At 42.8% G+C, this 24,281-nt stretch overlaps 2 protein-coding genes across 5 annotated transcripts in view; one reads left to right on the top strand and one right to left on the bottom strand.

Moving 5' to 3' along the window:
* Positions 1-461: 461 nt before the first annotated feature.
* On the top strand, positions 462-5,605 carry SHISA3 (shisa family member 3). Its single transcript, XM_042982745.1, has 2 exons — positions 462-738; positions 4,031-5,605. The coding sequence occupies exons 1-2, from the start codon at positions 462-464 to the stop codon at positions 4,468-4,470; spliced, it is 717 nt and encodes a 238-aa protein (XP_042838679.1). The 3' UTR covers positions 4,471-5,605.
* A 6,172-nt stretch (positions 5,606-11,777) lies between these two features.
* ATP8A1 (ATPase phospholipid transporting 8A1) overlaps positions 11,778-24,281 on the bottom strand; it is a 232,815-nt gene continuing 220,311 nt past the window's right edge. For all 4 annotated transcript variants that reach the window (XM_042984609.1, XM_042984610.1, XM_042984611.1 and 1 more), the window contains 2 exons: positions 17,645-17,736; positions 11,778-16,461 (listed from right to left, as the gene is read on the bottom strand). In XM_042984609.1, coding sequence (XP_042840543.1) covers positions 16,364-16,461; positions 17,645-17,736 — 190 coding nt within the window. In that variant the 3' untranslated portion in view covers positions 11,778-16,363. The remainder of the gene's footprint in view (positions 16,462-17,644; positions 17,737-24,281) is intronic.

Below are 24,281 nucleotides of genomic sequence, written 5' to 3'. Positions count from 1 at the left end.
CGTGGGGATCTCGATTTCTTCCTCCTTCGGGCTCCGCTCCGGATCCCCGGCGACGGCCCCGAGGAGGGGCGCTGCGCGGCGCTGGGGTCGCCCGCCCGGGACGCGATGGCTCCCTTGAGGAGCGGGGAGGGCGGCGGCCGAGGGTTCAGCGCGCCCCTGGCGCGGGTCGCAGTATGAGACCGGCGAAGGGCGGCAGTAGCAGCCCCAGCAGCAGCCTCTGCCGGCGCCTCCCGCGGGCCCTCGCCCTCCGACCCCGCGCACCATGCAGACGCCTGGCCTGCGGAGTCCGCCGCGCAGCCGCTGCCGCCTCCCCGGCCCCCGCTAACCCCCGCCAGAGGGGCCTCGGACGCCGCGGCCAGCCGCCCGCGCCGCGCCCCGGGGGAGGCGGCAACGAGGCGCTCAGCCCTCCGCTCTCCGGCCGCGCGCGTCCCCCTCCCGGCCGCCCCGGGCGCCCAGCGGCGATGGGGGCGCTGCTGGCGCTCTGGCTTCTCCTGGGCTGGCTGCGCTGGAGCCCGGCGGGCGCCCAGCAGTCCGGAGAATACTGCCACGGCTGGGTGGACGTGCAGGGCAACTACCACGAGGGCTTCCAGTGCCCGGAGGACTTCGACACCCCGGACGCCACCATCTGCTGCGGCTCCTGCGCGCTGCGCTACTGCTGCGCCGCGGCCGACGCCAGGCTGGAGCAGGGAAGCTGCACCAACGACCGCGGCGAGCTGGAGCACCCGGGCATCACCGCGCGTAAGTGCGGGCCCTCGGCCTCAGCCCGGCGCCCGCGGGTGTGCGCCCCAGGCGGTCCTGGGTCTGCGCGCGTTGGAGCGGCCAAGGTGGGGGCATCGGGGCCGGAGCGGGTGGTCGCGTTTCGGGTCAGGCGCCCTAATTGCTTTGCAATCCCGATTCCCGCCACGCGCGGTCTCCACGGGTCGGCCCGAGGAAAGTTTGCAAGGGACGGCGAAGACCACAGGGCTTGCACCCATTGACCCCGGGCAAGACAGTAGTAGGTCTCGGGAACGCGGGAGGTCAGGGGAAGAAGCTACCGGGACAGCGCCAGGTCGGATTGCGGTTTTCTAGGGCGGTGTAGGCTCCCCATCGAGCGCCCGGGTCACCCGGGGAACTGCCGGCGCCCGGGGAACTGCCGGCGGCGGGGGCCGCAACTCTTGGGGAGCGCTCATCTGCAGCCCCGCAGGGCTAAAGGAACTACAGCCACGTTTATCCTCCCTCCCCACTTTTTTTTGGTGGATCTTTGGTAGCTATCCTAAGCCTGTGTCTCGTTCTCCCGACTTCCTTTCATTTCTCTGCATCGAATTACCCTCTCCGACCCACCCCCTATTGTCACGCCTTTCAGAAATGCCCAGGTCCTCGAGGTGGAGATTTAGAAACCAGGGTCGCAGGGGCTGCCCGCCCCCTATTCTCCTGTCGGAAAACACGGGTCAAATTTCCGCTCACTTCAGAGCGGAATAAATCAAGACCCCAGCAGAGGAACTTTACACCTTAAAAAAAAAAAAAAAGGGAAAGAAAATAAAGCTTTCCACCTGAATGGGAACGTCTGGGAAACCCGTTGGAGCTTGAGGCGATGGTTTTACCGGTGGAAACCCGGGGAGCGGGCGGAGCTAAGAATGGGTGACACCCCAGAACGCCACAGCAGAGGTCTGAAGCGGGCACCAGAAGTTCCCCGGGAAAGAATTAATGGTGCCCGAAGTCCCCCCACTCCGCCCCAACCCCGCCCGCAGAGAGAGTAAGGACCCAGAGGAAAAGCAGACCCTGGTTTGTCTTAGAACCCCATTATACTCTCAAGGACTTTAACTTCTTGTGGATTGGGGAATTGGTTTCTGGAGAGAAGATGCTGGGGGGAAAGCAGAGAACTCAAGGCCATCCTGGTGTGTTAAAAAAAAAATACAGACTCGTTCCCCTGGCTTTCCTCCACTCACCCTGGGGGACCCATTTGCTTTCTGCACAGACTTTAAGAGCGCAGTCTGCATCAGGGATTCCGTCCTGGGCCTCCAGGCTCCGCTGTGTTGCCCAGGCCAGCAGGAGAGAGGGCAGCATCCACACTCACTGAGGTGCGGTTAGCCAAAATCTCAGGGACCTTGGCCTGTGACTGCCTCTTGCCAGCTGGGTCACTTGGGCAAGTGACTTAACTCTCTGGGCCTCTTCTCAGCTCTAAAATGCATGTATTGCTGGGGCGCCTGAGTGGCTAGGTGGGTTAAGCCTCCCATCTCAAGGCTGGTGGGTTCCAGCCCAGCATCGGGCTCTGTGCTGACAGCTCAGAGCCTGGAGCCTGCTTCGGATTCTGTGTCTCCCTCTCTGCCCCCTCTCCCCTCTCCCCTCTCAAAAATAAACGTTAAAGAAAAAAAACTTTTAAATGCACATATTGCTCTCAGAGGAGACAAACTGAATTAAGTGAGTGTATGGATGTTTAGAACAGTGGGGGAGTAAGTGGCTGGTCAGTCACGCTCCTCTCCCCTTCCACAGGGTGCTACTAAACATGGCAGAAGGGGCGGTAGACGGTAGAGCTTACACCGAGGAACCCCCAACCCTCGGGGTTGATCGTTCCCTGTCCATCACTGCTTGTGTGTCTTTGGGAAGGTCAAACATGAGTATGTTGCCACATCTGGAGAACAGAGAGTACCATGCCTTCCTCACCGAGTGTCCAGGAGAGCTGAATCAGGTCATAAGTAAGAGGCACACAGTAGGGTCTTAGTTTAATGCAGGTTTTCTTGGTTCTACTTCTAAGCTGGAGGCTGCATCCAAAGGTGGCCCTATCAGACAGGAGAGACACTTGGAGAATGTCCCAAAGGTGCCTCAGGGGTAGGAGATTTTATGTCTGCCGTGCACAGAGAGAAGGAAATGGGTTTGCTCTGACGGAGGGATGCCCTCATGGAAAGTTGGGGCCACCAACACCAAGAGCTACCTCATGATCTAAGGTTGGCCAGACCTTCCCACAGTTTGGGTGGAAATTGAGGGGAAGAGGTGTGGCAGCTGGGGTGGGCATCCCAAATCATTTCCAGGAAGAAGTGTCCAGAGATGACAATTTAAGATGCAGTCACAGACACAGTTCGTTTGGGCCCACTATGGAGTTCTTGAAAACTTTTATTTTTATTTATTTAAAAAAACTTTTTAATGTTAATTTTGAGAGAGACAGACAGAACACAAGTGGGGGAGCGGCAGAGAGTGATGGAGACACAGAATCTGAGACAGGCTCCAGACTCTGAGCTGTCAGCACAGAACCCGACACGGGGCTCAAACTCACGAACCACAAGATCATGACCTGAGCTGAAGTCGGATGGTTAGTGGACTGAGCCAGCCAGGCGCCCCTATTTTTATTTATTTTTTAATGTTTATTTATTTTTGAGAGAGACAGAGAGTGAGCAGGGGAGGGGCAGAGAGAGAGAGGGAGACACAGAATCTGAAGCAGGCTCCAGGCTCTGAGCTGTCAGCACAGAGCCCGATGAGGGGCTCAGACTCATGAATTGTGAGATCATGACCTGAGCTGAAGTCAGACCTTAACCGACTGAGCCACCCAGGCGCCCCGTGGATTTCTTTCTGTGGTTCTTTCCATAGTCTCGTAATGGAGGGCTCATTTACAGGCCTGGCTCTCTTTGCTTAGATTGGAGATTCTTGGATGGGAGATGAATTTTCAGCTTCGGAGATGGGTCAGAGCCCTCAGTGCCCCATTGTGGTAAAACTACCAAAAACCTGGGTTTACGTCCAGAAGTTCTGGTAACCAAAAAACTCACACTTTCCCTCCCTCCAGTGCATGAACAGGAGGGTAGATTCTGTCCCTTCTGACTTCCAGATGTGCAATATAACGTCTAATTGCTAACAGAGGCTACAGTATCAGTTTGCTTCCTCCCTGCTCGGAGCAAGAATATTGGGTCATCTCAGTTTGCACTTTAGAGGTTACCAGCTCTGAGAGGCTGGGCTGACAGCGGTGGTCATACTGGGTCACTCACCTCCCCCCCCCCCAAAGGTGCCTGGAGTTTGGGAGACTCGTCCAAACACCTGTGTGTGTCTTTTTTGTTTTACCTTTTAGAGCCCGTCTACGTCCCCTTCCTCATCGTTGGCTCTATCTTCATTGCCTTCATCATCCTGGGCTCTTTAGTGGCTATTTATTGCTGCACCTGCTTGAGACCCAAGGAGCCCTCACAGCAGCCAATCCGCTTCTCACTCCGCAGCTATCAGACGGAGACCCTGCCCATGATCTTGACTTCCACAAGCCTCAGGGCACCTTCCAGACAGTCCAGCACGGCCACCAGCTCCAGCTCCACCGGGGGCTCCATCCGCAGATTCTCCTTTGCCAGAGCAGAGCCGGGCTGCCTGGTGCCCTCCCCGCCTCCACCTTACACCACGGGCCACCCCATCCACCTGACCCAGCCATCCGGTTTCCTGGTGTCACCCCAGTACTTCGCTTACCCTCTCCAGCAGGAGCCCCCGCTGCCTGCGAAGAGCTGCCCGGACTTCAGTTCCAGCTGACGGGCCACAGCGATAAATCCAGCCCGTCGTACGACGGCAGACAGGTGGAGTGCTGTCGCCATTGCTGCAAGTAGTTCTGGGGAAATTTCCCTGGGAGCCGGCGATGTCATGGAGGAATGCGCTAGGAAAAAACAGCGCCTTCTTAGTCTTAAGGTTCCCAGCTCCCATCACAGAACGGGTGCGTTAAGAGAATTGCTTTCTGGCCTTGAAAACGTGGTGATTATTACATTTCAACTTATGCTGCTTTTATTCAAAATAGGCACCAGATCAATTTACAGTTGCAAATTGGCTGAAAATGTATTAATTAGACAACTCAGCTATAATGTTTAGGAAAGGCCTACATGTTCTTTTGAGTTGTTTAGTGAGTCTTAGTACAAATATATACATAAATAAGCAAAGTAAAATACCTGATAGTAATTATTGAAGGTTCTCTTAAAAAAAAAAATTAACAACTAAGCAACCTGAAGGGACAGTGAGCAACCCATTTACGATTTTGGGAGAAACCTAACCAAGAATAACGTTAGCATCGCGAGAAGAGTTACTTTTTAAATTAATAATTAAATTTTGTTTAAAATATAAGAGCTTTTTCAGAATACAAGATTTCAGTAACCACATGGAGTTTAAAATTTTAAATATTTACTCAGATATTCATTGTAAACAGATCTTATGTAAAAGCATTTCCCGCACCCACCCGAGGGAATATTTATTGCAGACTTTTTGTTCAACAGCATTTAGTGTTTAAATGAAAGTTGGACAGCTGAGTCTTAAAACATTTATTTGTAAAATGAGTCCTGTACAAATGTAAAGATTTGTAATTTAATGTATTTACCACATTGACGGTACTAATTATTTAGTAGTCCACACTGAAATTTTTTATGTTAATAATAACTGTGGCGTTCAAAGTCCATCTATTGGGTTATAATCACCGAATATTACATATCTTACGTGCCACTCAGTTCCATGTCTGATGATCACATTTGGGCATATATCCTGCTGGGTTAGAATAAATAAAGTACTTTATGTTTTTGTGAACTTGAAATTTTAGATCAAAGTGCTTCATTTTATCTTCTTAATGATACTCTCTGCTATTCAATAAAAGAAGATGTCTTCACTTACTTCATATTTTGAAATTAAAAAATCCTACACTGATTTTGCATTACGTTAAAAAGCTCTTTTCCACATCAGGGCTTGTGGAGAGCAGCGAAGGAAGTGAATTCTTAGAGATTTAAAAATCGGAACATTTCTCATAAGAGTCTGGATTTCTGGCTTCTCGTGACATGAGGAAGATGTGGCACTGAGGTTCCTATACTGCCATTGGGCCAGGCCAGCCCTTTTCAGACAAGACACTCGTCATTCACCAGCCTCCTGCCTGGTCTCCACAACCTGGCCCCTTTCCCTCAATTTTGTTACCTACTTGACCTCTGTGGGTGTTGTTTTGGAGCCCCGGTTTATACGAATTCATGCTACGATATGTGACCCTCAATAGCTCTTTTTATATATATTTTTAAATACAACCATTTTTATTTTTTTAAAAAGTAAGCTCTACACCCAAAGTGGGGCTTGAACTCAGGACCCTGAGGTCAAGCGTCACATGCTCTAATTGGCTGAGCCAGCCAGGCATCCCTCAGTAGCTCTTTTTATAATTTATTTTATTTTACGGAGAGAGTGCACAAATGGGGAGAGGGGCAGAGGGAGAGAGAGACTCTTAAGCAGGCGCCATGCCCAGCACAGAGCCCGACACGGGGCTCCATCCACGACCCTGGGATCATGACCTGAGCAGAGATCAAGAGTCAGATGCTCAATGGAGCCAGCCAGGCCCCCTTGAGTAGCTCTCTCTCTTTTTGTTTAAAGTTTATTTATCTTGAGAGAGAGAGTGTGCGAGCTGGGGAGGGGCAGAGCGGGAGAGAGAGAGAATTCCAAGCGGGCTCTGCACGGTCTGCACTGTGAGGATAGAGCCCAATGTGGGGCTGGAACCCACAGACTGAGATCATGGCCTGAGCCTAAACCAAGAGTCAGACGCGTAACCGACTGAACCACCCATGTGCCCCAGTAGCTCTTTTTAATAGAGCCACTTAGAATTCTAACCTGGGGGAGTTGTTTGGCCTTACCCTTTTGCTTTCTAGCTGAGGGAACAAATTCAACGGTATTGTGCCTTTGCTCGGTCTGATGGCAGAGGAGCTCTGAATTCTGGTCCTCTGCTTTCTCCCGTGACCAAAGTGGTGACTTCAGATATCCCATATTGCCCAAAATAAGAAATGAAAGGAAGAAGGGGGGGGGGCAGGTTGGGAGGGAGGCAAGAAGGGAAAGAGGGATGGCCGAACAGTAGAAGGAGAAACATTTGTGAGCATGCCTCTGGTACACACTCCTTTGTCATTAGACTGGTTTTATTCATGTTTGTTATATATTGCTCCTTTGATATTTTAAAAGCTAATCTCTACTGGGCTCTTATGAGCCAAAAACTATTCCAAATATTTATATGCGCTAATTCCTTTCATCCTCCAAACAACTTCAAACAGGGAGGCATTAGAATTCCTATTTTACGCACTTGGAGGAGTGAAGTCACTTGCCCAAGGTCACACAGTCGGTCCTGGAGCTTCATACAAAACCAGTCTGAAACAGCAAGGGAACGCCTACTTTGAGGTTTTGAAGTTTCTGTGCATGAAATCCACTGTGGGGTAAAGCATGAAACCCAGTCCCAATCTCCGAAGCTATGACTGTCAACTCTGTTGGGCCCAGTGAGCTCTCCTTAGAACAAATATTTTGTGCCATCCCTTTAACTGTCCTAAATTGAAATTTATAGGTAATATTAATCACTTACAGATACAATTTTGAAAAATCAATACAGTGTCTTAATGGTAAATAGGAGAAAGAAAAGGAAAATACTTCCAAATGTGACAGTTTCAGTAGACCTAACGAAGGTCCTAGATTTGCACCTCTACGCAGAACGACCGAAAAGTGATAGCTCCAAATCCAGACTGATGCAGTGTTGCTAGACTGGCAACCCACACCCCCTGTTGCATTATTGCTGTTAATGTGATTTTTCCAAACAAAGCAAGGTCTGATCTCCTTTTGATTTTCACAGTCGTTATGTATCTGGAAAATCCAGTGTATATTAAAACAGTGTCAAAGATACTTTATAGGTAAAATAGGATTAGGTTTTTCCACCCAAAGGAACATTCCAAAGTCACACCGACGGTCAAGTCTTTGTTGGGTGGACTAACCTGTGCATTGTAGGATCTCTGTCAAGACAAAGACCCACCAATGAATACCCATGACACCTGCCCCTCCCCCTCCATCCCAGCTGTCTCCACACAATTCCACAATGTCCTCTAGAGGGCAGAACCGCCTCCGCTGAAAACCATCTAGCTTGTCAGCCTTCTCTAGTGGCTGTACTTCTATTTGCCATCCCTCTGGAGAGCAGTTCCATTAGGCAAACTAATGCTAAGGAATTCAAAACGTTCACACCTGCAAACTTCTCTTAGCCGTGTGCGCCAATCAAGTTCATGGGCTCTAAGCTGTTTAAAATACGGAGACGTTGTGTCCTCATCGTAACCTGGCACTCAGTGACGCTGAATCAAATCATATCCCCACCTACTTGTTGACATAATACATGCCTTTGGACTTCTCCCTGAACGATATGTAGCTGATGTTATTATTTACACACCCAAGGCAGGCAACTTGGCCATCCTGTGGCAGATTTCCAGTTATGGTCCGTCCGGCAAGCATTTACTGGACACCGTCTCTGGGTGAGGCACTGTGCTAGGGGTTGGGAGTGTCAAGATGAATAAAACGCAGGTCTGATTCAAAAAGCCACTATCTCCACAGACCCAGGCATGACGGCAAGTCCTTGGGATAAGCTGTTACAGAGGCTCTATAAAAGAAGCACATTGTCTTTCCTGCTTTCCAGGAGCTCGCAGTCACTTAGGGGAAGATGAACCCACAAACCGACGCTTAGAATTCATTCTGGTAACTGCAATGATAGGGGATGTGTAGAGTGTCCAGGCGGCACATACAAAGGGCACCTCGCTTTTCTGGAGGGGTTGAGATCGAACCTGGGCCTCTGGATGCATGGGATCTGAGTGAGGAAGGCTGGGTGGGGGGGGGGGGGGCAGAGAGCAGTGCTAGGAATGAGAGGAAGAGCATATTAAGCAAAGGAAAGAACTGGTAGAATGGCAGAGAAGCACCCACCAGCATAAAAGAACAAGGAGCAGTCTGGAAACTAGCCAATTCAAAGAGTGAGGGTGAAGAGATGACCAGGCTCAGTATCAGAGGTCTTGAAAACTAGGGTGGTTGGATATACATCACATGTAAGGGGAACCTCGACGAGGTCCATGAAGGAGAGCAGCTTGATCACGTCTTCATTTTAGCCTAGAGAGCAAGGGTAACGTCAAATCACCTGAAATTTCCAAAGAGAGGCTCGCCACAACCTGCCACAGCACCAAAGTATGGCGGAAATTGGGCTGATTGATGCTTTATTACTTTCCCCAAGAATTAGAGTCCAAACATCCTAAAACCATGATTATTTTGAAGAACGGAAGTTCTACACTTTGAAAGGTACTTATGCAAATAATGGGTAACATTTACTAAGCACCACGTGTGTCTCAAGTCTTTATGAACTGTAATATTTAATCCTCACACCCCTGAAGTGAGGGTTGTTATCACGCCTGTTTTGCAGATGAAGAAATCAAAGCAGCAAGGTCAAACACTATGCCCAAGGCCAGACAATAATAGCAGAGCCAAGATTTGAACCCAGGCAGTCTGCTTTGAAATTCTACATTCTTTATGATACATAACCACACAGCTCCCTCCCCACTGGAATGCAAGTTCTAGAATTTCTAGAAGGTCTAATTTTCTTGGGAAAAAATCAGCCAACCTACTTTTCAGAAAATCTATTGGAGACAAAGTGATTGATTGTGTAATATTGTACAAATCCTATAGAGACAGGGGACTGTAACAGTCAGTAGAGCTGTGCTACAGCATGAAACACAGAATTAAATGTAAAGCGCGAATAGAAATACTAGATGACAAACACATCTCCCTTTACACATGAGAAACTTGGGAGACCAGATGATCTAGCATGGATTTTGGAGTTATAGTGCCTGGCTTAGTTTTCTGGGTCTGTCACTTATTATAAGCTGAGTGACTTTGGGCCACTTACTTCACTGTGTCTCAGATTTCTCATTAAAAAAAAAAAATTTTTTTTAATGTTTGTTTTTGAGAGAGAGACAGAGCGTGAGTGGGGAAGGGCAGAGAGAGGGAGACGCAGAATCCGAAGCAGGCTCCAGGCTCTGAGCTGTCAGCACAGAGCCTGACATGGGGCTCGCACTCATGGACCGCGAGATCATGACCTGAGCCAAAGTCAGATGCTTAACGGACTGAGCCACCCAGGCGCCCCCTCAGTTTTCTCATTTGTAAAATGGACATATTAGTGGTACCTTATTGCTTTGGGTTATCTTGAGAAATAAGTTAGAGTCACTGTTTCCAATCCCTTGCATTCTAGTGGGGAGGGAGCTGTGTTGTAATTAATGACAAATAATAGAAAGCAGATGAAATACCCTAGAATAGAAACAAAAAGGCTAAGAATTGTTGGCGGTGGGATGGGCAGATCTAACTGCTGATTGGAGTGCAGGGAACAGAGAAAATGGCCCTGTGGTTGATGGAGTGAGTCATGAAAATCCATGGCCCCTTTTGCTACCTGGCCAACCTCCCCACGTTGCCAGGGATAGAGTACTCTCCCACCCCGCTGCGTATTCATGACCTGTACGTTTTATCATCTGCTTTAGAAAAATGTATTTAATAAATTTGCTTTAAAATGAATCTTCATTTTAAAGCCAACAGATTGTACTTTTAATTGTCCAATTGGATCGATTGTTCCGTCTTATTTTCCTTGCCTATTTGCTTTTTCTTGGTGTTATTGTTAGTTATTCCATTTGGTGGAGAACTTGCCAGACTGACTTAAACCCGTAAGATTTCTAAAGTGAGATAATGAAAAAGGTTCCTGAAAGTATATACAATCACAGTTAAGAATTTGATTCAGTTCATTGGGCTGGGATCTGTTTACCTTTGCACAACCTAAAAAACTTATTTAGTATACACTCAGGAAAAATAAGAAATTAAACATATATTAAACTATTACGGAGACAAACTGTTGACATATTTTGACATGGATATGGACGTTTTAAAACTGCAATTAGTTATTAATGCAATTATTCTGACAGAGTTGTTATTTGAAATCCTAGTTTGTACATGAAATAAAAACAATGGTAAAACAGATTTCCTATTTTCCAGAAATTTTGACTAGCCTCCTAATGAAATTGTCCAGGTTAGGAAGACCTTTTTTCATTAGAATGAGTGGCTCTGTGTTACCAAAATGGAAGCTGAGCTTAGAGATGCCATACGCACACAAACTTTAAATGGGGAAGACATGTTGAATTTATGAGAACATTATTTCAAGTTTGCTGCTTCCTTTAGTATTTAGGGCGTATTAGCATCCGAAACCACGGGGTCAGTATAAACAGCGTGCACATTTCGAGGGGGGGTGGAGATACAGGTGAAAATCGTTTGACATAATTCACAGGTAACTTTTCTGTAAACGTTGTTTTGCTGTGGTTTTGCTTGGGAGGCCCACGTGCAGCCCATGTCCCTGGAAAGACTGAGGGAGAGGAAGCGGGGCCCTCAGCCCTTGCTAGTAAAACCAGAGGCTTCTCAAACTGCTCCCTCAAGTGTTTCTCTGGGAACGAATCCCATTCCGGCAGTTTCCAAAATTGCTGCTTCATTTGTTTCTCTTTTACCAAATGATGCTTGTTTCTGATAAGACTATTGTCCTCATACCCAGTGTTTCTTGTGCTTTTGTGTCACATGTGTAACATTTTTTGGTTACTTCCTTCACATGTTACTGGCTAAATGTGGCCATGTAGCTTGGGTAGGTTTGCTGAGGTGAAAGGATGGAACCGTGAATTAGCTGTTGACTTGTAGGCTGATTTAAATATGGAATGGGGATAATCCTGGGAGGCTTTTCTGACCGAAGAATCAAATACAGGAATTTTATTCAAAGAAACTGGGGGGAGGGTACTCAAATTAACCATGTCTCTTACCAAACTAGACTTCACATGTTCCCCCTCATGTCTCCTTTAGTTGGATTAAAAGGAAGGGCTATTTTCTAGATCACTGGGGTTATAAACAAAATGTTAAAATGCCATTAAGTGGAGACACCTTCTCAGACTATAATTACACTGGCTTTGAAAGTTTTATAAAGCAACAAAGTTTTTAAAACTAGCAATTACAACTGCAACAATTCCTTTATGTAATGGTACAGTTTATTTCATTTTTAATAACAATTAGAGGACAAAATGTTTAAAATTTGCAATTTAAAACATGCACATTCACAAAAGGCCAATGACACATAACACTGCATAGAACTGAATATTACTCAACTTTAATAACTATTTATGAAACACAGTGCATTGAACATCGAGATAAACAAACCTGAGAAAACTATGATCACAGATTCAATACTCTCCACTCATGCAGCTTCACAATTTCTACAGCAGTTTCAGCAGGAATGGTTTTTCATGGAGCTGAAAATACTATTTTATCTTAAATGCAAACTGCAATTTTCCATAGTAGCTGCCTCCCAAGGCTGCCTTTTTTTTTTAAACTTAATAAACTTGAAAGTGTGAAAAAATGAAGCTTGAAATAGCTAAACAAACAGCAAACAGTATTTACTGCATTTATGGCTTCTATTCTAGAACCATGAAACATAAAAATATTTATTATTTTTTAATATTCTGCTCTCGGTTTTTGCAAGAGCAGATTTACCTATGGAAAGTTGCTGTTAATTCAAAGTAAGCATGTATAAAATCTAGCTTTTTCCCCTCCTTACGGGAGATTTATTTGCTGAGAAGTTTTGTGAGCTTTATTAAGAAAAGTTCTTAGAAGCAAGCTAAACAAAAGTTGCAATTAATTTTTTGCAAATTTGTTTGTAAGATAATTTACTTATTAAAAAATTTGCGCAGAGAACCAATTAATTTGTCCACTGAATATTGAATTCCAGGTAGGCCATGACAGAATTTTATAAGGCAGAAATAAACATCAAGATTTACAGCAGTAGCCATGCATTGGCCTGGACCACTTTAAATATTAATTCATGCAAACCATAAACCTATCAAAAACACAGCTGCTTTCATACAGAAAATAAATCAAGACGAGAAATGGAAAACATTTATTTCCTTTCCTTCAAAGTTTAACTTACATTCCATTTTAATAGCCACTGAAGGTTAATTAAAATGCAGCAAGTATAACTAAGTCTCTCAAGTGACTTCAGTTATTTTAATGTGAGAAAAATCAGATTATGATCTCTTAAAGAAGCATTATAGAAATGTTCATCATTAAAAAGCATTTATTAGGCACCGAACTGCATGGTATTACATTAATTTACAAAAAGAATTCCACAGATCTGGTCCACATGATGTGAATGGGGTGGGTGTTTTTCCGATAAATTTTATAAATGGTTATTTATAAGGTTATAGACTTATTTGATGAAATAAGTTTTAGAACCAGGAACTCTCATAGGGCAACTGTGCAAAAATAAACACTGATGATCACGTAGCACGGTAACAGTTAGGACATTGTTATAAATAATTTAAAAACTACAAATATACGATCTTTTACTTTCAGACTTGCACTCAGTTCCTGAAAGACTATTTTCAATGACAAGTTACAAGTGATGTACAGTGCACACAATGCAGAACAAATTATCATGTGATGTTCACATCTGATACGAGAATGCTGAACTGCAGAATTATAAAACAAAACTTCATGATCAGAATAGGTGTTGATTTCTGGAATTCACTTTTCCCCCCTGAAAATTAAGAGGAATGAGTGACTCCATTCAATGACCATATAATTCATGTAAATAAATAATATTATTGAATAGAATACACGTTCATCCGACTCGATGAGAAAAAGGTTTCCCATTAAATCTGCGACACTGCTGAAGCTGGCTCATGTGAGATATCGAGTGGGGTGTGGGAGGGTGGGCAGCAAATATATCATTTTAAATTTGCTACATTCCTGAGAAACATCATTCTCCTGCTAACAATTTCTGCCAGATAGCATCTTTCTGGGTGTGAGACCCAGATCTATTTTTATATGTATATATAAAACATTTAGAAAGTTCATGCTCAATATCACCACGTACTACCCAACACTAAAGAAGCAACTCCCAGCTTTTCAATGTTAAATGAACGAGGATTTTCTGCTGTAAGTAGTATTTTCTGAATTGTAAACATTGTAAAGCAACGGTGTTAGCATTTGCCAAAGTCCCTACAAGGGACTTTTTAATTGAAGAGTATGTGTCCTTTATTTCAGAAAATACAAGTTGAAAGTCATTTCAGCTGTTTGTTTTAATCCTGGTAAAACTGTGTTACTTTTCCCCTCTTTGGAAGGTTAAAAAACCAGAGGGTTTTCTCTAACACTATGAAATCACTGCAACCGTAATGCTGTGTTTTAAGTTTTACCAAGGCGACCACTCCCTGCTGCCCAACCCCCTCTCTCACCCAAGAAGCAAAGGAATTGACTTAATAATTCATAAATAGGACTAGAAATTAGCCATATTTCAGACCATGATCTCGTACGTTAATTCACCATGGGTATTCTCTTCTACTCATGTTAAGAGCTCCATAGAAATAATCCATGTTTTAAGATAAAAATAAAACTTTTCATTTTTTGAAGCCAGAAAATTCAGTTCCATTATATTCATCACATTTTGCTATTAACATTTTGGAGAAGGACGCCGCTGACGAGGAGGAGGAGTTCTGATCTGTACCTGCGAGGAAGTGCTTCTCTGGAACGGGGTACTTCATTCTTGTTTTTGGATTTGTGTGGCTTGGCCTTGACTATCACCACTGCGAGGCCTGGGAAAGCTGCTCCATTCAGCGGACAAAAGTCCGTGACTGCAGAATTTTGAAGGTGATCTCAGACTCTTCTTACACGTGTGGACTTTCTAGATGTTTCGATTCACAATTTTCTTAATCTGAACCCCAAAGGGGAATGCTCTAGGAAGTGAACTATGTCAACCCCTTGCTCCCCTTGGAATTATGTATGTGTTATAACCTCTCTCATTTACAGAAAATGGGGGGGGGGCATACTTGTAACTAAATAGCTAAAAATACAGAGAAGGAAATGATGTATAACCTAATTTTAAATCTAGATTAAGAAAAAGGGTTAAAAGAAGGAGACATTATTAAACTCAAATCACCTCTTTGCAATTCTAGTTGAATTTTTTTTTTTTTTCAAGAGGAAGTTCTACCCATTTTGCTGGTAAGTCCACTTAAAGGCAAACAGGATTCTGAATAAAAGGCAGAAAGTTTGCTTCAATCTCTGAAGTGTATCTGAAAACTAGAATTCCTTTTTATTTTTATTTTTAAATGAAAGCATTATTTTAAAAATAGTATAGAAAAGCGGTTGTGGTTTTTAAACAGCCCCTTCACCATTTATCGTTGGTAGCAAAATAGGCATTTTTAGGACATGTCTCAGAAATGCTGAAAATAATTAAATTAAACTGAACATACATTTAAAACCATAGCAACAAAATCTACTCGTGATGAAGACTGTCTCTGACTGTAAAGCAACAGGCTTGAGTAAAACAGGTGTTTTTAAAATGGGGAAAATGTACCACTGATTTGTCCCAATTAGCAGCATGTGACTAATTTGGGGGAGCTATTTGAAAAGTGAACTGTGAAGTAATTCTCAGTGTTAAGTACAGGGGTGGTTGCCATAACACGGCGTGTGCTATATAAGACAGCAGGCATCTCTAGCAGGAACTATAGAAAGAACCAAAACACAGGACAAAAGCCGAGCCTACGTACATTACAAAAGCCCATGCATTTATCTGACATGGTATTCCAAACACCTCGACAGAAGCACTGGGACTCTCACGTAAATATGTAAGCAAATTTTTCTTGAGAGAGAAAATTTTAAGACAAAATGACATCACTCAATCTTCAGCGGAAGCCAGGGTTTTAGAAAAATCTAGAGACACCTCATCAGAAATGACTGAGACATATATACAGATTAAAAATCAGTGTCATAATGACAGAGTCACATTACCACGTGTGCCCTCCAACTTCAACAAGTAAACAAGACAAACAAGAAAGAAGCATTTGTAAGGCCAAAGGTGCAACATCACAGATTTGAGTAGCAAATGCCTTGAAATACTCATTTTTGCAAATCACTCTTACATTTGAAAAGTCAAGCATGCAGATCCTACAGCAGAACTGGAGGTAAACTTTCTTTTAAATTTCTGGGCAAATGACTACTGAATGAGAAATACACTTATTGAACTTCTTTGGCAAACATTTATCAAGACAATTTTTGACACAAACACTTATTAATGTCTTGTTTAGAAATTTTGCTCAGTAAGGTGAGTCAGTTCCTTAGAGAAGAGTGCTGGTTTTTTTTCAGCATATTCTGAAATCTAAGTCTGGATATCAAGAGTCCCTTTAAATTATTACCATTTTAGAGTTTTTAAATGGTTGGTTGCCTTGTGGTATATCCAATCAACTGATAGTCAGTTACAGCCCCAGAGTAACGCCATAAGACTCCTGACCTATTCTCAGTTTTAAGAAAGCATTCTGGCAAGATACAAGGTCATTTTCAATTTCTGCTTACAAAGACTCAGCAAATACTTTAAAAAATCTGAAAGAGATGGTGTTACAGTATAGTGGCACAGTGCTTATGTCTATAATATACATGAATCTGAAGGTCAATCAACGAGATGAGCTCAGATCCACTTTCCCCTCCTTGGACCAGACTGGATTTGGTCAGCAGATTCTGGGAAGACCTGGGAGCTCTCCTTAGAGACCTGGCGGAGCCAGCCTCGAAGCCCCGCCCATCACCATTCATCGGGTCTCTGCTTTGTGGTGTCATATGCTCTAATCACTTCAGATTGTGAGACGATCCCGTTCTCATCTTGTGAGAAAGCATACCCATCTATAAGTTAGAGAGGAAACAGAAATGATCATCGTGAAGTCACTGGGAATCTCTATTCTGAGTTTTAAGTACTTATTTTCCGATCGCGGGGATCTCATATAGCCCTCCTGCCCTCAAAAGTGTGCACGAAGACATGAATTTTTAACATCCGGAGAAAGATGCAGACTCAGCTATAACAGGAAGAGTGGGCTGACTGCAGGTTGTCAGCTGAGATTCTATGAACTCTGCCCCACGGATGCTTTCAACCCCCCTCGGTCTTCCTCATGGCATCTCAAATCCAAGCCAAGCCTTCCAACTTTTGCTTCCTGGCTACTGGAGGGTGTGGGAGTCTAGTCAAGTGGGCACATGCATTTCCATACACATCAGGTGGATGAGCCAGAAGGAAGAACAAAAGTGAGGAGGATTCACAATTAAACACATGTAACTGCCAAAGGTGGAAAAGGGGACTCCTTCCTTGGGACAACATCATCCTTGGCTCTTGGCGTCTACAAATAAACTCATTTGTGCCCCAACATGGCTGGGGATAAGCAATGGCCCCCAAGGGGGTCACATCTTTAGAAAATGCCTCTTGAAGTATAGAAAGCAAAAGCATTAAACATGAGCATACGTAAATGAAAATAAATTACATGTGGAAACAACATGAAACAAAAGATATATGACTAACACAATTACATTTACTACAGGGCTTTATATATTATATTCTCTTTTAGATCCTTGAAATGTTAAGAGGGCATGATACCTAATAATTTCTTACAACTCTAAATATTCATAAACATTTTTGAAGGGGGAAATATATGTTTCTGTGCCGTATGAAAGCTGAAAAAGCCCTTGCAAAGTTGTTCAAGTAGAAAAGATAACAGTACGGAGGGAGCTTTTAAGACTTAAGATTTATTTTACTAGTTCGTCTTAAGATTTAAGGAAGCAAGGGGCATGTGGAGATATTATTTCTTCAAGTGAAAGCAGCAGGATTTTAACATGCTTTGTCTTGTCTGCTGGAAATGAGAGGGTTGTGGTCAGAGGTTTCTCTCACTGGTCATTTATGTAACGTGTTGCAAGTACGCAAAACTGTTTTTCGGTGTTAATGTTAAAAAGTTGAATATTCCTAAAGCCCAAACCCTGCTGTCCTAAACGCTCTGACGTGACGGCAGAGAATTTATTTGCAAGTCAGAACTCAGATACTCACGGAGCAGATTTTGTTGCAGCGATTCAGATCGGTACAAGTTCACGTGGTTCTTCTTAAAGACGTTCTTGAGCAGTTGCGCCCTCTCCGTGAGGCTGTGGGGCAGGTGCAAATGTGTGAAATGAATTATCAACTCGGCAGAGACCCCAGTGTGCCCACAGGACCACCAGAGAATCAGACTTAAACAAAAGACTGCTTGAGAGGTCTGCAGTCTAGGGATTCTTTTTGCCCCGTTTTCTCAGATAGCAAATGAGATTTCAAGTATTTAGATACTTCCAAGGCCAGCTTTCCCCAGAGCTAAGGAGAGTTTTGTTCCCAATAATCCAGCCAAAAGAGTTCTCCACCCCCTAGTTATATTTAAGTCAAATGGGAATACAGAACCTGTACAACACAGTTAATAAAAAAATACAAAATCTGCCAGCAGCGTCATTAACTTCTAAAATCCTGGTTGACTTACTACGTACGTACCGAACGTGGCATTTTTAGAGTCACAAAAATTATTACTCTTTTTCCTACTTTGCACATATTTTGGTACAAAATAATATTTTTTTAGTGATGCAAAGAAATCCTAAAAATTACACGAAGAAGAGATTTCATAGACATTTTAATTAGAAAAGTTCCATTACCTGCTCCAATGTGGTATGAAATGTGTTCCTTAATTTCATTTTAAAATAAAACTATTTTCAGAAAATAATATTACGTAAAACAACAAGGAAAATATTTATTTCTCAATAAACCTTTTGAATAATCTCCATGGAAACCAATCCACGTAATTAATTATGTAACGCCTAGAAGCAACATTGCAAGAAATAATGCATCTGTTTTTTTCCACTGCATGTAGAATGGTGTCTCCCACCGCAGGAAGCCAATTATTTGTCAAATCAATGAGTTCGAGTAATCATTGTGAAATACACTTTAAACATCACACCAGGCCTCCCAATCATGCCATTTCTCCAGTGGTTGATGTATAAAACTTTGCTTTGATATCAAAGAACATAAGAATCCTAATAAGTAATCCACATGTGCTACAGCAAATGTTTACGCAATTTTGTTTTAATCACCGGAATTCGCTCAGTTGAAAAATTTCCATCTTGGGTTTTTCCCCCACTATAAAAGTTTTAGTTAAATTGTTCTGTCAGCTTTGTGTTTTGCCAAATTTTCTGAAATCCTGAAGTGGAACAATTGTTATCATATACAAAGAATAAAAATAAAAGAATCCTCTGCAGAATGAACTCGTAATTATGCAAACGTTTAGGCTTTCGCTGAAGTAAAATATTTAGCAATGTTGACATTTGTAGTTATCTTCACATATTTTTCAAGTCGAGGGATGCTGTAAATGGTACTTGTTAGACATACTTCATTGTCACTGAGAATTATCTACATTAAGGCAAGAAAGCTAATTAATCTAAAACTCTGGTGGATTTGCAAATAGTTGTAAAACTTGTTTTTGCCAGTGAAATAAACAGATATGGGGAATGAGAAGGGGCCATTTTTAGAGTCGAGTTTCTACTCTGTTCTTAAAATGATCTAACATTACAGACCCAGAGACCCCGAGGAACACTAAAACATGTAACTGCTTTGAGGAAGTCGGCAGCCTTAGCGGCAGGTGGTCTGATTTTGTTAGCAGAGCATTGCGGACGGGGTGCTGGGAAGTCTCTGGTGTTTAAGATGGAAATGACTACAGACAACTAGAGGTTGGCAATGTATCAGGATGTAGCTTCTTCTCCCCCAAATACATTTTCCAGGTTTCAGGCTGGCCTTCCTAAATGCATGATACTTTAATATTATAACATTAAATGTTAAGAAGGCAGATGTGGGAATTTTATCTGTCCTATTACAAAACTTAGATGTAGAAGATAATGTAGTTTGTAATAATCATTCATATGAGGCTTTCTTCTTACTCAGCTGTTGCATCAAGTTAATGCCTAGTGTTCAAAAACAAAGCGCAGTAAGAAAGCTTTCTCAGGAAAGGAGTGCATTACTGGGGGCAGAGCATGGGCTTTGGAATCTTAACTTTAATTCTGAGTCTGTTACTTATTAGCTGTGGAGCCTCAGGCAAACCTTTCTTGGTCGTCTCATACACACCAGGAGGATAATCCCTAACCAATGGTGGGGATTCAGGGAATTGTATGGTTTCTAGCACAGTGACTGGCACTTAGGAAGCACTCCACAAATGCTAGCCCTTCCCAACCTTGCCATTCTCCCAGCTCCCAAGGAGTTTATTAAAAAAATTTGTTTAATGTTTATTTATTCTTGAGAGAGAGAGAGAGCCAGAGCGTGAGCAGGGGAGGGGCAGAGAGAGAGGGAGACACAGAATCTGAAGCAGGCTCCAGGCTCTGAGCTGTCAGCACAGAGTCTGATTCGGGGCTGGAACCGGTGAACTGCAAGATCATGACCTGAGCCGAAATCGGACGCTTAACTGACTGAGCTACCCATGGGGATACCCAGGCGCCCCATGACATCTATATAAACTTTTAAAATTCTGGCAGGTGGGGCAGAGATCTACTCATCTTATGACCACCCGAGACTATCTTCTTATGTAAATCCCTTGCCAATTAAACCTGACACCTACCCATCTGGAGTGGCCTGCCTCTTCTTTCTTTGGTCTCTCTCTCTCTCTCTTTTTTAATGTTTATTATTTACTTTTGAGGGGAGGAGGGAGGGAGGGAGGGAGGGAGGGAGAGAGAGAGAGAGAGCGAGCGAGCAGGAAAGGGGCAGAGAGAGAGGGAGACACAGAATCCGAAGCAGGCTCCAGGCTCTGAGGCATCAGCACAGAGCCTGACACGGGGCTCAAACTCACAAACCGTGAGATCTTGACCTGAGTTGAAGTCAGACGCTTAACTAACTGAGCCACCCAGGTGCTTCTCCAAGGAATTTATTATAAAAAAAGAATCCACCAAAACAGAGATCATCACAAAACAGAAGACAACTTTGTGAGGATCCTTTTTGATGCCTTGGCTTATGTTCAACATAAGCTCAACACGACATGTCTATTGCTGCATGTGAGTTTTGATTTACAATGCTTCCACTCCAGTTCCACAGTAGGGAAACTACTAGGTTTTTGTTGTTGTTGTTTCCTGGACAACACCGAACGCTTGCTTTAGTTCTTGTAGAACAGAGTCCCTCCTATGAAATATAAATGCCATTCACAGGGGGGTGCTTAATAAATAATAAGTGATGATGATTTGTATTTGTCTAGTCTTATCCTACCTTTTGGGAGCTACTCATCATTTCAAAATTATGCAGTTCTAGGCCCTTGATGTTTATGGGTACTGATGTTACTATCAAGTCAATTATACATTGCATTGGTGACACGCAAACATTAATGGATATGTTAAAAAGTTCAGCTTTTCTTGAACAGCTTAACGCTGTGAGAAGAACAAAATGACTTTAGATACCTTCTCATTAAAACCCCATCCTTTTTTTTTTAATGTTTATATTTGAGAGAGAGAGAGAGAGAGAGAGAGGGAGGAGACAGTGTGGGAGCAGGGGAGGGGCAGAGAGAGAAACAGAGACAGAATGTGAAGCAGGCTCCAGGCTCTGAGCTGTCAGCACAGAGCCTGACATGGGGCTTGAACTCACAGACTACGAGATCATGACCTGAGCCCAAGTTGGATGCTCAACCGACTGAGCCACCAAGGCGCCCCTAAAACCCCATCTTAATTACAACTGTTAGTCAGTAGTTACTAAATTTTGTATGGTCTTTCATCATTTACATACCAAGCCATGCAAATTCTTAATTTGTTCAATGAAATTATGCAACTACCACTTAAATATTGTTACCTTATTTCCAAGCCCACTAAAATGTTTCAACTTAGATATTTGGTGGAGGTAAGGTGTTTCAACACACTGTGTTTTAAAATAATATTTCATTTAAAAGCACTACGGAAAGCCTAGGTAAAACCCCATTTACTGTCCTGGAATACATTGCCATAAGGTATTTTTGTTTATTTTTGAAGATTGGTAAATTTGCATTTGACTTTATATCGGGTTGACAAAGCTACTTTGGTTGACTCATTAAAATGAATCCCCAGAAAGTAAAAAACCATCCAGACGTGGCAGCTGTCCTGTGGTAGGTGGTGGTGGGGAGATAAACAGTGATTATAACTGTCCTGATCTCTGCTCTGGAGGAGATAATACTTGTCATTCTGTCACTTTTCTTTACAAATGCTGAGTAGAACCATTATCACAGTGATAAGAGTAGGGTGGAGGAAAACATCTGATATATGCTCCTGTCCTAAACCTCTACGGAGGTTCGAATGTAACACTGATAGAAATCCAGTGTGAAAACTGAGACACATAGTTTCTTTTCTATTAGTTTGGGGGCAATGTTAAAATTGCTTTTTTTTTTTTAAAGATAAATAATATAGGGAAAGGCTGAGAGAAACCATCATCACCATCCACATGGCCAAGTTATCTGACATCCATACTTCCATACTCTCTTCTTTAAAGTCAAGGCTGTAGTCAGTGCTATCGATAATAAACAAAGTATGGAAAGAGAACAAATGTCCAAAGACGGATGAATAAAGATGTGGTATACACATACAATGGAGTATTATTCGGCCATCAAAAAAGAATGAAATCTTCCCATTTGGAACTACCTGGATGAAACTAGAGGATATTACGCTAAGCGAAATTAGAGAAGATACATATCATATGACTTCACTTGTATGAGGAATTTAAGATTCAAAACAGATGAACATAAGGGAAGGGAAGCAAAAATAATATAAAAACAAGGAGAAGGACAAACCATAAGAGACTCTTAAATACAGAGAACAAACTGAGGGTTGCTGGAGGGGCTGTGGGTGGGGGAAGGGCTACATGGGTAAGGGACATTAAAGAAGACACTTGTTGGAATGAGCACTGGGTGTCATACATAGGGGATGAATCACTGGAACCTACTGAAATCATTATTGCACCATATGCTAACTAACTTCTATGTAAATTAAAAAATAACAAAATAAAAATAAAAATAAAATAAAATAAAATAAAATAAAATAAAATAAAATAAAATAACATAACATGAAATTTCATGGCCTCAAAAAAAAAATAGTCGAGGCTATAGCGAAGGACAAATTAATGAGGAATGATCTGAAGATCCTGGGGAAAAATTCTATTTAGTAATGGCTGATGATAATATGCTGGCTTATGTCTACGGTTGGATAATAAAACATGATGGATCTCATTATCACATTTGCCTGTACAAGATGTATATGCGTGCTTCTCATGCTTATGAAAGGTATCCCAGACTGCTCTGCCTCCAATGAGCCCAGTGTAAACATCCCTTATTTTAAAGCACTGGGTTTTTGAATTCACATTTGTTTGTGTTATTTTGTTTTAGAAAAGATGTTACACACAACTTATTGATGTAGATCTCCAGTGAGATCTGAGAGGCCTCTATTCCAAAAACGAATTATTATTTCTGCTATAAAATGTATGGATATTTATATCATAGAAAAAAAAAAACCACTGTCAATGCCTTTATATATATAGAACAAATGGTTTAGGTTCTTCTAGCAAATATTTGCTATAAACCTGTGAGGAAAAATTGAATTTCAAACTTCTTTGTATTTTGGAATTATAGATGCTTATGCTCCCGAGCGTTGGGGCCTATCCACAAAAAAGTAACAGCAGAGACAGGGTTTCAGGGCATATAAGTTATTTTCTTAACCAAAAATAATAAGCTATACCTACTTAGTGATCAGGGGCAAGACTTACAGTTATTCTCCCAACATTTTAGACTTAAATTGAATTCCACCATAACCCAAGGTTGAAAGCAACATACTGTACTTAGATGATCAAACACATCTCCCACCCCATCCCCCCAAATTTCATTGTAAGATTGGAGGGAATATTTCTAATTCACTGGATAATAGTAGGTAACTGACCTACTATTTCCACTAAACAAGACTGTCTCAACCAAAATGTTTTAGTTTTTGAACATGAGTAAACATAAGACATACATTATCTTATGTCTGGATACAGTGCTTACAAGTTATAGTTTCTCTGATGCAGTTTCAGTTTATGTACAGTTTGACTTCACAATAGAGCCTAGTGGAGACTGAAACAAATTGGGGATGGCCAGCTTACAAGATGGCATCATTCTAGGACAAAGAAGTAAAACACTGTTACTTCTCTGGGCATGACTAATTTGGAGAGTGTAACTTGTATAACTCTAGGTTCTTATTTATCGAATTTTTATTTAACTACCCATGAGTCAACCGTCTATTTACCACCCACTACTCAGCCATCCTTTCACCCACTCATTCATTTGTTCATTCATCCCTCAGGTCATTCTCTTGACCACTCGATCACCCATTCAACAAATGTTTATCAAGTGCCGTTATGTTCCTGGAACCATGCTAGGTGTTGGGTCTCGGTAAAGACTAAAAAGGGGGCCTCTCTTTCGAGGAGCTCCTTCTAGTAGGGGAAACAAACACACACATTATGATACAATAAAGTAAATGTGACAACAGAGGCACAAAGTACCCAGACAGCAGAGTAGGAACTAATCTCATGTAAGAAAACCTGAGGTAATTGCGTTGGAGCCGGGTTTTGAAAACTAGGAATCAGGCCGCCCAGTCTGGAGGAGGGTAGCAGCTTCTAAACAAGGGAGCAGCCTGTGCAGACTGGGAGGTAT

This window comes from Panthera tigris, chromosome B1, assembly GCF_018350195.1.
Source record: "Panthera tigris isolate Pti1 chromosome B1, P.tigris_Pti1_mat1.1, whole genome shotgun sequence".
Taxonomy (NCBI): Eukaryota; Metazoa; Chordata; class Mammalia; order Carnivora; family Felidae; genus Panthera; species Panthera tigris.
Note: the sequence above shows the minus strand (reverse complement) of the source record. Positions and strands in the feature narration are given on the sequence as shown.

Bases quoted from the DNA above. Each gene is read 5' to 3' on its own strand.
- SHISA3 (XM_042982745.1), top strand. From the start codon at position 462: ATGGGGGCGCTGCTGGCGCTCTGGCTTCTCCTGGGCTGGCTGCGCTGG. The intron at 739-4,030 runs GTAAGTGCGGGC...TTTACCTTTTAG, and splicing joins GCACCCGGGCATCACCGCGC to AGCCCGTCTACGTCCCCTTC.